This window comes from Myripristis murdjan, chromosome 10 (assembly GCF_902150065.1).
Source record: "Myripristis murdjan chromosome 10, fMyrMur1.1, whole genome shotgun sequence".
Lineage (NCBI taxonomy): Eukaryota > Metazoa > Chordata > Actinopteri > Holocentriformes > Holocentridae > Myripristis > Myripristis murdjan.
This window is the reverse complement of record NC_043989.1, coordinates 15,181,144-15,197,666: the sequence shown is the minus strand read 5'-3', so window position 1 is coordinate 15,197,666 and position 16,523 is coordinate 15,181,144. Positions and strand designations below refer to the sequence as shown.

General features: G+C 40.3%; 1 protein-coding gene across 1 annotated transcript in view; it reads left to right on the top strand.

Annotated features, from left to right (window-relative positions):
* The window catches only part of cysltr1 (cysteinyl leukotriene receptor 1), a 4,092-nt gene extending 3,167 nt beyond the window's left edge, over positions 1 to 925 (top strand). The window contains exon 2 of the mRNA XM_030062131.1: positions 1 to 925. This exon is cut by the window's left edge and continues 611 nt beyond it. Coding sequence (XP_029917991.1) covers positions 1 to 446 — 446 coding nt within the window. The 3' untranslated portion in view covers positions 447 to 925.
* The last annotated feature ends 15,598 nt before the right edge of the window (positions 926 to 16,523 follow it).

The following is a 16,523-nucleotide window of genomic DNA, read 5'->3' as shown; positions in this document are numbered from 1 at the left end:
TGATGGGCTTCGTCCTGCCCTTCCTCATCATCCTGCTCTGCTACGCCGGCATCATCCGCACCCTACTGTCCCGCAACCATGCCGCCCGACGTCAACGGGAAACAGGCAGCAAGGCCATCCGTTTGATCGTCATTGTCATGCTGGCCTTCCTTATCAGCTTCATGCCGTACCACGTGCAGCGCACCATCCACCTCAGCTTCTTGGCCCGGTCTGACACTTCCTGTGAAGAGCGGTTAGCCATGCAGAAGTCTGTGGTGGTGACGCTGTGCCTGGCTGCAGCCAATTCATGCTTTGATCCACTGCTCTATTTCTTCTCTGGAGAGGGCTTCCGCAGCCGCATGTCCACCTTGCGCTACTCCACCAGGGGCAGCACCGTGCACGCAGCCCCGCTCACTCCCGCTGCAGGCCCGGACTCAGGCGAAAACAGCCAGTTAAAGGCCAGTTAATTAGAAGTAGGCATGAAGGTCAGATTGAATGACTTTAACAAAAGATTTCAGGATAAAGTATACCTTCATTAAACATGAATGAAGGAGAGGAGGTGAAAGATGCAGAAGGGGAGGATGAGATATAAAAACAAGACAAAAGCTTCAGGCAGACAAGGGCAAGTGGTCTGATCAGCTAGACACAAAGTCTTAGGATTGAATTTCACATTCAAATTGAGTATTTATTATTCTAAATTGTACACGTTGCTAAATGTGTATATGCTCACACACTCCAAATCATCTTTTGACAGTAAGTGAGTGGAGCGGAGTGTGTCAATGCAACAAATGCACTGTAGTCTAAAACTAGAAACATAACTTTGCACCACAAATGCAAATGTGTAGTGATGTATGAATGTATTGTAAGTCGTGTCTCATGTGTTCATGAAGCTTGAGTCATTCAATTGTATTGTGTTGCGGTGTACATCTTACCTCTGTATTACAAGTTTTAGAATAGGAGCTCCTTTATTAAATATTATCTCAATCAATAATCCATCTTATGTGTTGTTTGTCCTGTAGGATCACTGTTGCGATGTATGAAGAGTTGCAGACTGTCTCCACTGGGTGTCAGTCTTGCACAGAGATCGTCCGTCCTCACAGTGACTTTGCTGATCGGTTTTCTCTCTATTTATCACAGACAGGAAAATAATGAATTGCTGTCTTTATGAGCAGAGTGGCTCTAAAACAAAGCTTGGGAGGAGAATGAGAGAGCAGGATGAATCAGTCATGAAACGCTCCTGCCTGAGTGGTACAGAATCTCATAGAAGTCAGGTGTTATAATACTGAAATGTGTTATATACCCAGAAAAAAGACTGAGAATATATGTGGGTCATTCTATAAAGCCACCCTGTTCAGCATACTGAGGTAATCAAGGATACAGAGTGACAGTACGGTCCACTGAGGGGCTAGACTGCTGAGGCCGACACTGCCAACTAGAATATAGAAGGCCACTGTATTACTACTTATTAAACAGTTAATATCAAGCACATGATCCTCTCCCTCCTCTGTTTACACAAAAAGATGTTTGTTTCACTCTGGACAGCAGACTGATCTTAAAGATGGGCCTCTGTGGATGCAGTGTTAACATATCTGACAGTGGAGATGCCCCCCCATTCCTGACCGTGAAGGCAGTAAAGGAAAGTCCCCAGCTAATTCCTGCTTATTTTTGTTTGTGAAGCATGTAGTATTTATATCTAGCACTCAAACCTGTCAAAATCGTGTCGCTTAATTGCTTAGTTGGCTGAAATACAATCGAATCAAAAAAAATGTTGATAATCGAGTTACCTTTTTAACCATTTATCAAGCAAAAACACCAAAAAATGTGTTCACAGCTTCACAAATACTAACATTTGCTTGCTTTTTTGTCTCTTACCATTATAAAGCCAAACTTTTGGGATATTTTTGGCTATTGATCAAAACTTTAGACAAACAAGCAAAAAAAATTCAGAAATCACTTGGGCTCTACTAACTTGCAATGGGCATTTACCATTATTTTCACAAAAAAAAAAAAATATATATATATATAGATTAATCAACAATGAAAATAATCTGTAGCCCTGTTAATATCAGTGTCCTCCACTGCATTTAAGTAATCATTTCTCTCAATTATCCCTGCTATTGTGTCTAGGTCAAAATGACACTAAATTTTCACTAAAATAAATATGATAAAATGAATTATTTTTTCAACCTGAAATTAAAAGGCCTCATCTTATTTTTTGTGACGATTATATCCAAGAACATTTTTTTTCACTGAGCAGATACCAAACTACAGATTTATGTCCCGGATCTGATGTTCAGGTCAGTTTGACCAAAAAGTGGAAGGAAGGGTGGAAACTGTAGGGTGATGGTAAATATGAACCAAAAATGTGACTTCACTTCTTGTCATATGACTTTCATCTCGAATTTACTCACACACACACTCACACACACACACACACACACACACACACACACACACACACACACAGGGCCACATGCATGCACGCAATTAAGCACAAACATGTTCTTTTTTGTCTTTCACTCAATCAGATTTGCAGCATATTTCATAGATTGAGCACACAACCCCCTCCACCAGTTATACGCAATATTGCCAGAAGAAAATGTCTCAAAACTGGTCCACTCCCCATAAAAATAAATAAATAAAAAAAAAAAAAACAAATGCACAAAACAACTGGTTCTTGTTTGCAATTGCAAATCATCATCTGTCTTTGCTTCATGTCTCTTTATGTCTTAGCCAGTATGTTTCCTTGAATATGATTATATAAACATGACATTTGAGAATGCTAGTTCAAAAAAGTAAACATAATAAATATAATAAACAAAACAATTCACACCACTCAAGTCTTTGTTATAGTGGACTTTTTACATTAATCACAACGTCATCACAAAAAGCAAATGACATTTTGATGCCATTTGTTATATTTTATCTACAAGTCTTGGCATAAGTCTTGCTGACATTTTAATCAAATAGAAGTAGAAGTGCTGCTGTAAAAATCTACTGTAGTAAAAGAAAACATTAGGTCATTTAAAATGTAATTGCCGTAAAAGTTACTGAGTTACTTTTCTTTTCCATGAAGATAGAAAAGGATTCAAACTAGATTCTTTTAAAGGTGCATTGCTCAAAACTGCTAAGGGTTGACTGAAGCAAGGACCCTCTAGACTCAACTTGCAAATGTGGCATAAGTGCATAATATGGTGGCAGTGTCTACATGGTTCTCATCATCAGGCCAACTCACTGATTTCATTCCCCTTTTTCCACATTCATAGCACATTTTTTTGCCAGTTGAGTTTCAATGGTCCTCGCTTCCATTGAGCATTTGCATGTGTATTTGTTTTTCATTGTGCACCTTTTACTGGGCGTCTGGAAGTGAATGCTAACTGAGCTTTTATTGTGAAAGCTTCCACAATCTGTCATTGATCATTTGTTCTCTGTAATGGATGTAAAATGTGAAGTACAAAACTCAAGCAAAAATGTGCTTAAGTTAAACTAAGATTGCTGACTTAAAAAAATATATATTCAAAAAGTGCAAGTACACAAAGTACACAGCTAGTTAGTTGCATGAGTAAATGTAATTAGTTACATCCACCTCTGAAATTCGTTTTGGAGGGCCATCATATATGTCATTTATTTCTGAAGTGGCCTCACCTTTATTTAAATAACAGTCTTATTCTAGAGTCTGTTATCAAAGTAATGCATTAGAATGAATTGTAAATAAGCCCTGTTCCCTGGCTCTTTCATTAAACATGAATATCATTCAGATTTAAAGAATTAGGATTAGAATTGACATATTAACATATTTTCAGTTTTCCTAATCTCCTAATCTAAGAAAGGTCAGTCAATATTTGTGCCTTCAATAACTCCTCCCCAAAGCTTGAAAACAGAGACAAAAAGAAAAGAAAAAAAAAGCACACTGTGCTTTGATGTCATGTAAATTTATGTACAGCCTTGAGCGGCTTGCTAATAATGAATGGAAGACTTTGTCACATCATAACATGTTTACAATAATGTAACTTGATAACATATGCCATTACAACATAACAGAGGTGACAACAGGAAATGATTCAATAGAAAACAATTAAAGGTACCCAAGGCATTTTTTTAAAGTAACAATACATCGGTCTTGTCACCCTGAATCGAAGAGGAGCTCCAACACAGAGATGAGAACCTGTACATTCACCCTATCTGTCCAACCTGGTGTGGGATTTACTGCCTGTAAGGGTCACACCACAGGAAGTTATTAATGAGAACTTAAGAGTGAAAGACAAACCATTGTAAAAATATCAACAAAACAAGCACTCCCTTCAGGGCAAGAGTGACGCATCAACATCAGATGTTTTGCCTTTCTTGTCCCTTTGCTATCTTTTGGTGTCCCACATCATAGACCAGCAGGGTTGGCAGCCACAAGGGCGCTGTGTGTCATGTAGTGCCAGCATGTCACATGATGCTGGGTTTACAGCTTTCAAACAGTTACCTCTCGGTGCTGTGATATATGTAAAGTATTTTATCTGAGGACAAGACATGAAAGACACAAGGAGGCCAGAGCTCTGTTTCCAACATGCATGTTTGTGTGTATGCTCGTGTGTGTATGCACGTGTTGCATGTAGCCTACATACACAGAGTTATGCATTCAGAACTGCCTGCAGTCAAAGCCAACACACATCTCTGAATGACATAACCCGACGTGCAGCATGTGCACGTCGGGTCAACAAGACAAACATCAAGGAATAACATCTGAGAAAAAATAGCATGTCCAACTGCTAATGCAATCTCCATGCTCACAAAGGAAAAACAAGACGGACGTTAAAAACATGCATCTCACAGCACAGAAGTGCAATCACAAATGGTGATGAAAAAGTTCAGTGGCAGTGCACATCACAGTGTCTCCACGTTAAGACACATCGGCATCAAACAGGTGTAATAAAGATAACCTCTTACTAACGTATTTACTTCAACAAAGAGTTTGATATTAGTCCTTACTTATGAATGTGTCAGTATGCTGTATATAGGATGGAATGATGCAGACCAGCCCATGATGTATATAGGTACTTTTTTTTTTTTTTGCTTTTGTCATTTTGTCTCTGTATTATCTGATAAACTCCTTTTAAGTTTCAGAACTTAAGATTCGCAGTCCAACACTTGAGTTGAAATGTGGAATTTGGCCATAGTAATGTTTAGAAACAAATTGAAAATGTTGAAATATGGCCTGATATGCTTTAATAATGTTCAGTCGAATTGGATTACCAAATACTGTGTCTATACACTCAATGGCCACTTTATTAATTACACCTGTACAATCTAATACGATCCAATTCAACTACTGTACCATAAAGTTTACTTTTTTGCTGCCTATAATGCTCAGGTTTTCTTTTTGTCACAGTAATAGAGGTGCTCATTCAATTTATGTTTGGCATTGAGCTCATAGTTAGTGGTGCTGTTGTACTGGACTGCATTTTATTAAGAGCTGTTTCCACTATTCTGCCCCCCTTCATGTATATAAATAGGAAGGACAAAAAATTAGAAACACCTCTCAATATAATGTAGTCCAGTACAAGACCTCTGCAAACTACAACCTTAATAATAAATAATTTTATCAAATTTAAATAATAAATAATTAAATTCACATATTCTTTACAATGTCATCAAAAACTGAACATTATTAACTTTCTTAAAAGGCAGAATGTATGGCAGAACTGTTGCACTGAACTGCTTTAGACTGTACAGTTTGACCTGATAAAGTGGCCACTGAGTATATATACACTTTTTAATGTGCTTTAATACAATCAACTTTGGGTCCACCCCCTGTCACAAGGTGGGGCTGATTACCTACGTGTGTGTGTGTGTGTGTGTGTGTGTGTGTGTGTGTGTGTGTGTGTGTGTGTGTGTGTGTGTGTGTGTGTGTGTGTGTGTGTGTGTGTGTGTGTTTGTGTGTGATACATGTATTGGCTAACCTGGCAAAGATCCATTTTGGAGGGAGTGAACTGTTGTTTTGTGTAATTTAAGAATAAAGTAATTTGGGAGCAATAAACAAGAGTTGCCAGCCTGTACCTCATAGTTGGCTGATTTTTTTTCCACACACACACACACACACACATACACACCGAGGGCTGTAACTTAGATTCAATCATCCTACACAGCAGGGCAAATGTATAAGACTAACGGCATCACGAACATTAAGTTGTGATTATTGATTGCTTTTCTATGGACCAATGGCAGCTCTAGATTGTTCACTCGCTCTCCCAGTATGTCTACCCCCCTCGCCATTTTTCACTCTATCCCATCTCTACAAAACCCCCTACTCCCTCTCTGTTTCATCTCCACTGCCTAACAGGAAACTTGTGACCAGTGCTCCAGTGTCCACTACAGGGTTTGTGTATTCCATTGAGAGTATTTTAGTCCACAAGTGTTATTTTGGTCTCTTTTGAGTTGCGTGTTGTGACGCACACAGAGAGAAAGGATCCTCAGTGTGTTTGCCTTTTAAAACATTATCACCGTATCACTTTCCAAATCATATCAAGCCTTCTGGTATTTGCCAAAGTCCCTGTTTTCCACGGAATCATTTGAGTGCGTCTTCAAATGATTTTACTCTTTCTGCTCAGGTTTAACTGTCTTGTGCCTTTTTTAACCCTAATTACATGCAGTAATATCATGTAATACTGTCTCCTTGATTCAGAATGACTGGAGTCTAATTTACACAGGCATAAGCCACTATTAGTCCATCAGAATACAACTACGCACAATATCTGCTCGGAGATTGATTGCTGGGAAAAAGGTCAACTGTTTCCCAAAAACTAACAACATTACAACATATTACCTCAAACATTTATAAAGCACAATTTTCAGTAGTGTTAGTAGAATTAACTGACTTGATTTAACATAAATACAAAATAACTTTCAATATTTCCATGTATCGGGGCACAAAAAAAATCACACTTTTCATCATAGAATTACATTACTGCACAACTTGTTCAGTGATTTTTCTGGACAAAAGGTCCTTTCTCTCTTTAATTTCTCAAATGACCTCTTGATCCCATCTCCTTTAAATGATAATTTCTGCCAGCATACTCTTCATAATTTCTTCATAAGCTGATGAACTCTGTCAAATCAATTAAATGCTGTTAGCATGACGTCTTCTGCAGTTGCTGCCCGGCTTTTTAGATTGGTGGCCATCGGGAGGTCCGTCCCTCTTCCTGCATGGCTTCTCTCCAGCCAAGCAACTTAAGTTGGTAGGCGGGCTTCTCTCTTTCTCCGAAAGACATGACCTTAAACCCCCTTCTCTTTCAGTGGAAAATCGAGCATAAACTTCATGGGTATTTGCACAGAAAGCAAAATGGAGTGCTGCATGTCCATATAGCTCCCCTCTTATTGTGGTCCAAACCGTGACCCTCACCTCAACGTCTGGTTCATGGACAATGACAGCTCTCATGACCAAAAGTCTCATTCAAAACCCCGAGAATATTTCAATGGCAGGCTCTTCACGCAGATCAATGTCACTTTTTTCACAATGTTTGATTTCTTGAGTGTGGTTTTGCAGTCACAATCCATAGCATAAATAGTCTGTACATATTGCCATATTGTGCAGCTGCAGGAGAGGAGTTCACTAGCAAATGTGTGTTTGACAAAAAACGGAATTTGGGGAACACGCTGCACAGAAACAGAAAGCCCTTTGTTCGCTGTCAGAAGTAATGGCAGTGGAATCTGTTTGCCGATCTCAGTCTGAGAGTCTTCCTCAGACAAGAGAGGCAGACACAGTCCTTGTGAATCAGTGAGGTGAAAAGGGGGGGATTTAGAGGTTTAGTGAAGCAGTGGGTTAGAAAAGCAAAAGAGGCTGTAATGAATGTAGTACTACTACATTCATTTATACACTGTAGCAGGGTCCAGTGGACATGGCTCAGTGAAACTGGGTCATGCTGGTAGTATCCCAGTTCCAGCGGTCAGGATTTTCTGTACTTAAAATGACATTATTTATTGATTAGGGTGAAATGCATTGGGCTGTTTGAAGGCTTTTGTGGTTCCATGATAAATTGGTTAGGCATCGCACATACGGACGACATTTGAAAAAGATGTCAGAATTTACTCAGACCAGGTTGACCACTGTAAACAAATCTGGCCTCCCAATGAGGAACTAAAGCTGAGGTTTGGCACGGGACTCTCTCGACAGTCAGTCTGGGGATGAAACTAAACACAAGACAATGAACATTTGACAACTCAATTCATTTAAACTGGCAGTATGTTGTTAGTGCCCTTGAAGCACTATAATTTATTATTTGAATTATATCTGGAGGTCTTTGGAGAACACATTTTGAATTATAGTTGGAAATTCAGGATTTTGGCCATATTTGGGATTTTTTTAAAGAGCTTTTTTAATAGTGAAATGTAAGCCAAGGCTGTGACCATGACTATGAGTGGAACCCTTAACATGCTGAGTGAAATCAAAGGAATCAGTTACATTTATAAAACTGCAAGGAGAAACCTTCAGAATATTGTCAACATGAAAGTTCAAATCAGCTGTATAGATGGCAAGGCTGTTCATCATTTTCAGGTCATGTGATCCATGTTGGGAAGGTTAGTTTTGAAAATATAATACCTTACAGATTACTAGTTACCCTGTTAAAAATGTAATAAGAAATGTGACTATTGTAATTACTTCATCTAAGTAATGCAAGTTATTACATTTACATACATTACTTTTTTGATTACTACAACAAATGTTGCAAACTCGACATTAAGGCTGAAAAGTCCTAAAAACATATGTTTAAACCAAGCAATGTAAACCTCACAACAACCTCAACATTGGCTGTCAAATTTTTTATTAAAAGTTCTTCAGTATAATTTGAATTAAAATCAGAATGTTTTGAATTTCAAGCACAACCACCAAAACAAATCAGAAGTATGTAGTGTTTCAGAAGTATGTACTGTTTCCCTCAGCCAGTCCTCTATGTTCTCCTTTCTTGTGCTCCAGCCCCTTCCCCAGGTGTGTCTTGCTCATTAGTTCTTGTGTATTTAAGTCCTGTTTTCAGTGCTGTTCCTTGTTGGTTCATTGTTTGTCCTTGCTGCCATGTGTTCCCTGTGTTTTCTGCGTTTCCTGTAAGTTTATTAAATATTTTGTTGGTTGCTGAGCTCCGAGCCTCATTGCTTCTGCATTTGGGTCCTTCACCAACCTCCAGCCGTGACAGAAACAAGACAGCAAATCAAAAACAGCGATGATTGAATGACTGAAGCCTGTTCAGATGTAAGCCAATCTACCCTTGATGGTGTTGCACTTAAATTTGTCATTGTTCGCTGGCCTGCATTGTCTGTAAATCTGCCAAAAGAAAACATTCTTGCACAGTGAAAAGATGCAAAGCAACAGAATGATGTTGTATTCCAATATCAATATATTCAGATGTAACCCCTTTGTAATCACCAACATTTTAGTAAATGTAATTTAATTACACTTTCTTTCTCGGTAACTGCAATGGATTATAATTACATTCATTCATTTTCCGAACCCCTTATCCTCGTTAGGGTTGCAGAGGGTGCTGGAGCCCATCCCAGCGCTCACTGGGCAGCAGGCAGAGAAAACACCCTAACCCTAACCCTAACACCCTAACCCTAACCCTGCCCCCTGGATTACAATTACAATTATTTTGTAATTTAATTACATGTTACATTCCCCAACACTGAATGTGATCTAGGGGTTGAAGTTTTGTTTCACTTTGATTTGATTTTATTTTTAGCTGTGACGAAGTCTTTACAATAAAAGTTTATCTTACCAAGTTAAGATTTTTTTTTTTTTTTTTTTTCAGTTTTATCAGGTTAAAAGACACTTTCATGATCAAAGTGATGAGCATTGTGAGGTAATGGACACAACAAGAAACCAGTTGCCACCTATATTACTCCAGTCGTATTTCTGCAATCATTCAATTGTCGCTGCTGCCAAAAATAGATCATGCCAGAGAGAGAGACAGAGAGACATTTATGTTTTTCATCTGCAGAGCCTGTATGTAGTTTATTGAACATATCTGCTAGGCATGTAACTTTCTCAAGAGCTACAGCAGCCAAGAGCTGCGTGCAGGCCAAAACGGCCAAGCGGAAAAAGCGAGGGGAAGGTTTTAATAACAAAATCACTTCACTAAAGTGCTTCAGAAGAGGCACACAGTTTAGAGCTGCTCTGCTTTAAAAGCTGACCATGTTTCCCCATGTTATATCACATGTTTGCTGTAAAGCAAGGCAAGTGCCATATTTTTATGATTTTGTTGTTCTGCAAAGTTTGTCTGGTGTGAACATCTTCCCACCGCTATAAACGTGATGTTCAGCCCCAATTCCAACAACACAGGCCTTCAAGCATGGCCATTTCACTCCTCACTCATTTGCTCAGACAACCCATGCAATTAAGTCTCTTATACAAACCACTAGTGTGGCTGTTAGACTCTCAATCTTCCGCAATGTGGCAGGTCTAGTCAATGGGAAATAATATAGCAAAATGTACAGTCACGCATCCTTTTAAGTTTACAATTTGGGATCTTGGCTTTGTGGTGCAAGATGCATCATTATAAATCTTCCAAATTGTATGTATTTCCCAGCAAACCGTCTATTGTTGCTCATGTGGTTGCAGTCCAGATTGGCACAACTTAGACAGAGAGGTGCCACCAGTGGCTTTTCTCTTCATCATCCGCTCCCACTCTTTTGTAACTTAGTCAAAGCCAAAATAAGATTTGAGTCAAAGAAAGAAGCAAGAAAAGAAGGAGTTTATCTCTCAGTAAACTTTGCTTTCTCTTTTTGTTCTTAAAGGTATTATTAATAACCAATCAAAATAGGTTAAGAATTAGATTAGACATAGGTGCTTACTTCTAATATTTCAGAAAGTGACATTAATATGTGTTCATAGACAAATTTTGAAAAAGAAATACTGTGTATACTGCATGAGCTTTGTGTGTTTTTTGGTGGTAGATATCAGAAAAAAAATGTATTAGTGAATGTTTGAAGAGTGAAAAGCTGAAGCCCCTCATGCTTTGGCTCAGATTTGTGAGCATTAGGGCCTTGAGGCTATAGTTGTTACGTGGCTGCAGAAAGCTTCTGGGGATGTTTGGCTGTTTATTTGGGAGGGTGAGGGGATACAGGAGATACTGACAGGGGTTAATGTTGTTTGCTTTTTTCCCTCAAGTGGCCATTGTGTTCGCTTCCACCCATCACATGACACCTGGTCACAGTCTTCTCATCAGGGTTGTCCTAGACCCTCCAATTCCACACACACAGACACACAGACACACACACACACAATGGGTTGCTTGTTATCCTCACTATGTGCACAGGAAGCCGCCCCTCCATACTAGAGTGGAGTAAAGAGAACCCAAATCATGTTGTTGGCATGGTCGTGCATGCTCCCGTCTCTGACCCTGGCTTTCCTCTGCCTCATCAATACAGGCCATTGATACACATGAGCACTCAGTTCCTCTAATTAACTTATAACTGCAGATCTCAGCTCATTCCTATTACAATTCCACCGTACATTCAGTTCTGACCAGCTGAATATCACCATAATGTTGCTTCTCTTGTGTGGTCTGCTTAATGCTGTGTAATTAGTGGATTAATAGGTTCTTAGCTGTGTCATGTCTGAAACTATTGTGAACAACACCCTTTAACATGGCTGTTATAGACCTTGTAATCTGTAATTTGCCGTAAAGATACTTGAGGATCTTAACCTCATGTTGACTTTGGTCATTTTCAATTTTTTAAAATTTTTTTATTTTCATTTTTAACCTCTAATTTGCTAAATAGGTTAATTCACATTTAATTGCCAGGTTTACAGAACTCAGATGCTAACTTCACAGAGCTTGAACAAATATTAGATTTTCTAGCATTAAGTATTTTAAAAGAGTGGAGACATGAAGTCTGCAAGGTTCATGGTATGTAAGCAGTTTCAGAAAAAACGTGTCTGTGTTTTTGTTTACACTGTCATGTATGTGTATGTGTGTTGATTTGCGTGCGTGCGTGCGTGTGTTTGTATGTGTGCACATTTTTGTGCATGCATGTGTTCAATATTTTTCTGCTTTTGTTCGGTTTTCTCCATTGTGTGCTGGTGGACAACAGATCCCACATTTATCACCCTATCACACACACACACACACACACACACACACACACACACACACACACACACACACACACACACACATACTGTGCTTTTCCAAACACCCAGCTGCATTCATTTACCACTTTCTGGTGGGTGAAAACATATATACACCATGACACTGTACAAAAAAGCACCCTCCACCCCCATCTCCTCCCATCCATCCCTGGTTATCGTGCTATATACTGTATCCAGAGAGACCTGCAAAGACAGGTAAATGTGAAGCAGATGTCCTGCTGGGATTGTCTGCGCACAAAAACTTCCCACAGCATCCGTGGTGCTGGCGAGGAAGGTATACATAATTGTTGAAGGGATATAGTACCTGTAGTTGCAGCCAAAGGGATAGGGCTTTAAAAGTTTCATGTTGTTGTTTTTTTTTTTTTTTCAGTTAAGTGGATGTGAGTTGCTTTTAAGGCCCTGTGGGGGTCCAACATACATGCACATATAATCCTCCTACACACAAAACATGCATGCAGACAAAATAAAAAAAAAAAAGCACAGATCGGAAGCAGATGTCTCCCCAGCTCCTGATGATGTCTTAAGTCTCAACCCCACCGCCCACCCCAACAAAAAAAAAATCAAAAGTGCAAAGATGGATGTTCCTCTGTTCTTTCTTCACAGTATCACTTGTGCAACCTCCGGATCTCAAAACAAATTCTTGTATCTGGGAATATGTCACATCTTGTGAAACTGAGCTTAAATCAGACTCAGCTGGAGTGTACAGACAGAGCTTTGCCAATGTGTTTTCAGTATCAGATATGATTTTATTGTCACCCAGATGATCATTAGACTTTTTGTACACTCTTCTTGATTTTGCTTAAACATTGAGGCATGATTGGCATTTGATTTGAACAGCTCCCATTATAGAGATTGAAGGGTGTGAATGCCACTGAAATGAAGAATTAATCATGTTGTTCTCTGACATTTGTTCATTGTTTTTTACATGGATATCAGAGTTCAGTCGGCCATGTATCGCTCTGGCAACATGCTGGGAATATGACCTGAGAGATATTGGCACTCGGGGTGTTGTTTATATTGCAAGTGAATGCATGCCAGAGACTCTGTAGGGTGCTGAGATTGGCGTGACTGTCTCTCTCTCTCTCTCTCTCTCTCTCTCTCTCTCACACACACACACACACATTCTAGCACGCATGCACACACACACATACACATACACACACCCCCACACACACAGACAAACATCTTTAAGCCTTAACTAGCAACACCCGTGGGTCGCCTGAGAACAAGGTGAGTATAGGGAGCTTTAACTTGCCCAGAGCAGATTTAAGAGCTGCCGTGGCTGGGAGGAGGCTGTTCAGCTATAGACCCAGCCGGCATGGGATGACCACTAAAAAACATTTAGGGGAATATAACTGGAGGAGACCCCCACTCTCAGGGCTGTGTAAAAGGCACGGTCTCTTCCTGATTCTGAGTGACATAGTGTGAATGCCTGTGTATTTAGTCTGGCTGGCTGGGGCACCCACTATTTCCTTTGTTCCCCTCTAGCTATCAGACCTGCCAGAAAAAACAAGCTGTTGCCGCCAAGGTTTCATCGCACCGCTGTCCTGACTGACAGGATTCTCTTCTTGCTCTTCTTTTTCTTCTTCTTACCCTATAAAGAAAGCGGTGAAATGTCAAAGTGAAATGTCAGTGTGACAAAGGTAAGAAGGCTTCTTTGCTGATCAAGACACAACCAATGGCTTTGTGTCCCCAATTATGCTGTCTGCTGGCCAGTAATGGGATGCTTGAAGGCTTCATTAGGAGACGACGCTCAGCCCCGCTGTCAGAGAGATGAACGGGAGATTCACATGTGTACAAGCAGCTATTTCATATAAACACACTGCAAGTAGGCACAGCAGGTTAATGACTCTTAGCCATACAAACACTTAACATTTTCCCCTGCAGGCCACATATACACTTTGGGCTTCAGTGTGGGTTAATAGTTTAAGAGACCATCTTTAAGCCGAACCGGAAGGACCAGGGGGTTCATGCCTTCTTGTCAGCAGGTATCCGCCCTGTCTTGCTCAAGTGTCCTAGAGCAAGTTACTCATCTCTATGACCTCGTTGTTCTCAGCTGATCCCCTGTCTGACCTTCCTGCAGAGGAGCACAAATCTGAAGGGAATTTGCCTAAATAACAACAAAAAAGTAAAACAAGGAGGCACTCAGAGTGCAGACCTATATGGTCACAGCTGGAAGTTAAGGTCCCATTTGTGCCAAGCCACGCCCCTTTTGGAAATGCTTTTGTCAAAAGGCATGTGCCTTTAGGCCAGTCAGGAGGCAAAAGTTGGTCCTTGTCTCCTTGTCCCATGACCAACCTCCCTACCGGGTTTTGTGACATTTTGTGAATGTATTTGGAAACAAAGGTGCTAAGCTTCACCTCCTTGAGGCAGAGTTGTCATAGGTCATGTCTCGTTCAGCCATTCACTGTCAAAAGGTGCTCAGTGCCTTGACCCATGACCAACAATCCCACCAAGTTTTGTGATGTTACGCAAATGGGCCTAGAAACTACACCCCTTTGTACAAATCCCCACGCCCCCTTGAGGTCGATTGATTTATTCACATCTTTGATTCACACTTTTCCCACCAAGTTCTGTGCAATCTGTCCTGAACGTTTTGAGTTATCCCACTGACAGATTGAGCAAACGGACGGATCAACAGGGGTGATCATATAATCTCTGCCAGAGGTTTCACCTCCTTGGTGGAGTTTAAGAAACATTATCACAGACAGCCTACTAGAGAGCAGAGAAACAAGGTTTCTTCTCTTTTTAACAATTTTCCAGTATATTTGTTGAGAGAGTGGTCTGGAGGTTAGGACCCAAATGCAGCTAGAAAGGAACAGACTGGGTTGATGGTGAATGCCGTCATTTATTAAGTGTGCTCGGCATAATAAACAAACTAAGGTAAAACCACGCTGGGAAACACAGGTAACAGGCCACTTATACACAATCAAAAGTGCCATATGGTTAACACAACAAAATGTTGTGCAGAACTATCTCAACTTATTGTAAACTAATAATCTAAATCAGATGGCAGAGTCTGTGTGAGCACCACCCATCACATGATAATATTACTGAATAAGATTCCCAAAGACAAAATTTAGCTCGTAAACCTGTTCAAATTTAAATGCAGTGGCATCATTTCAAAGTAAGACAGAAGCCATTTGCTGTTATGGCTCATAATGCAGAGACAGGATATTTAAGTGTATTTTATAACCACAGATGAATTTGGACAAGCCATTATCACTTTGAGAATCTGGGAGTAAGCTGTTTCAGCCGAGGTTTTTTAATAACTTATATTTATGGTTCTTGTGAGCCTTGGGAGCAATATTTCTCCCATGTGTTTTCCATGATAAGAAAACTCCTCTGAATTTTCAGGTTGCCCAGATATTCCAGGACACATGGAAACCGTGACAAACCATGGCAGACACATACAGACAAAGTAAGATTGATGGACAGAAAGAAGCACACAAAGCAGCTTTCTCTCCTCCAGCGGTAGAAGAAAGCACAGTAAAGTCAGACAGGAGCAGGGCGCCATGTCTATCTTTACTCCAGTTAAATTCAAACCAATGCAACTTTCAATATAGATTTCAGAGTTTCCCAAGGCTGAGATGTCCAGCCAGCTGGGCATTATTGCAAAATAAGCCCCGACAGGATGATTCAGGAGCGGACATGGAGCAGAGCAGAGCAAAACGTTTTGATGCACATTGAGAGTCAAAACGAACAAAGAATCACCCTGTCGGGGCTTATTTTGCAATAAGGACTGGCCGGCGCACATAGCTGAAACATGAGAAAGGCTTTTGTCAGGATCTTTTTTTTTTTTTTTTTCTCAGAAAGGCTCTGGATCGGCAGGAAATCTTCAATCAAAAGAATGCAACGCAGAGTGGCAGACGGACAGAAATGTTGACAGCACCACCAGCGCCGCCAACTCACTGACAGCTCACCTAATGGACCTGCTTGTTGACATGACCATCCTTCTCTTTGTGTGAGTCTTATGCCAGTCCCTCAGCTCTGTCTGCCTCTCTCTCTCCCTCCCTTTTTCTCTGTGCACCTCTTAGAAAACATCATACCACTGAGGCTATGACTGAAAAAAAAATATGGCAATGGTTCAGGAACCCATCATGTTGAAATCAATACTAATTTAATCCAATGTTCAGCCCTAATATGGAAAATCTTACTGCTCTTTCACTAAATCTACATGAGTGCTTCCTTGATTGCATACTGGATGTGCAGTAATTCCATTTAATTTCAGGGTTTGGTAAGGTTTTCGCAGAGCATGCAAGTTGTGAATTAATCAGCTACAAAATGCCGCCAGGCCTTTGCTATCTTTTCTTCTCCCTCCATCCGTTCTTGTGGCCCTCTTTGTGTATCAGCAGTTTCCTGCACAGGGACACAGAGGGGAGGAAGTACCCACCCATCATGGCTCTGACATTCACTC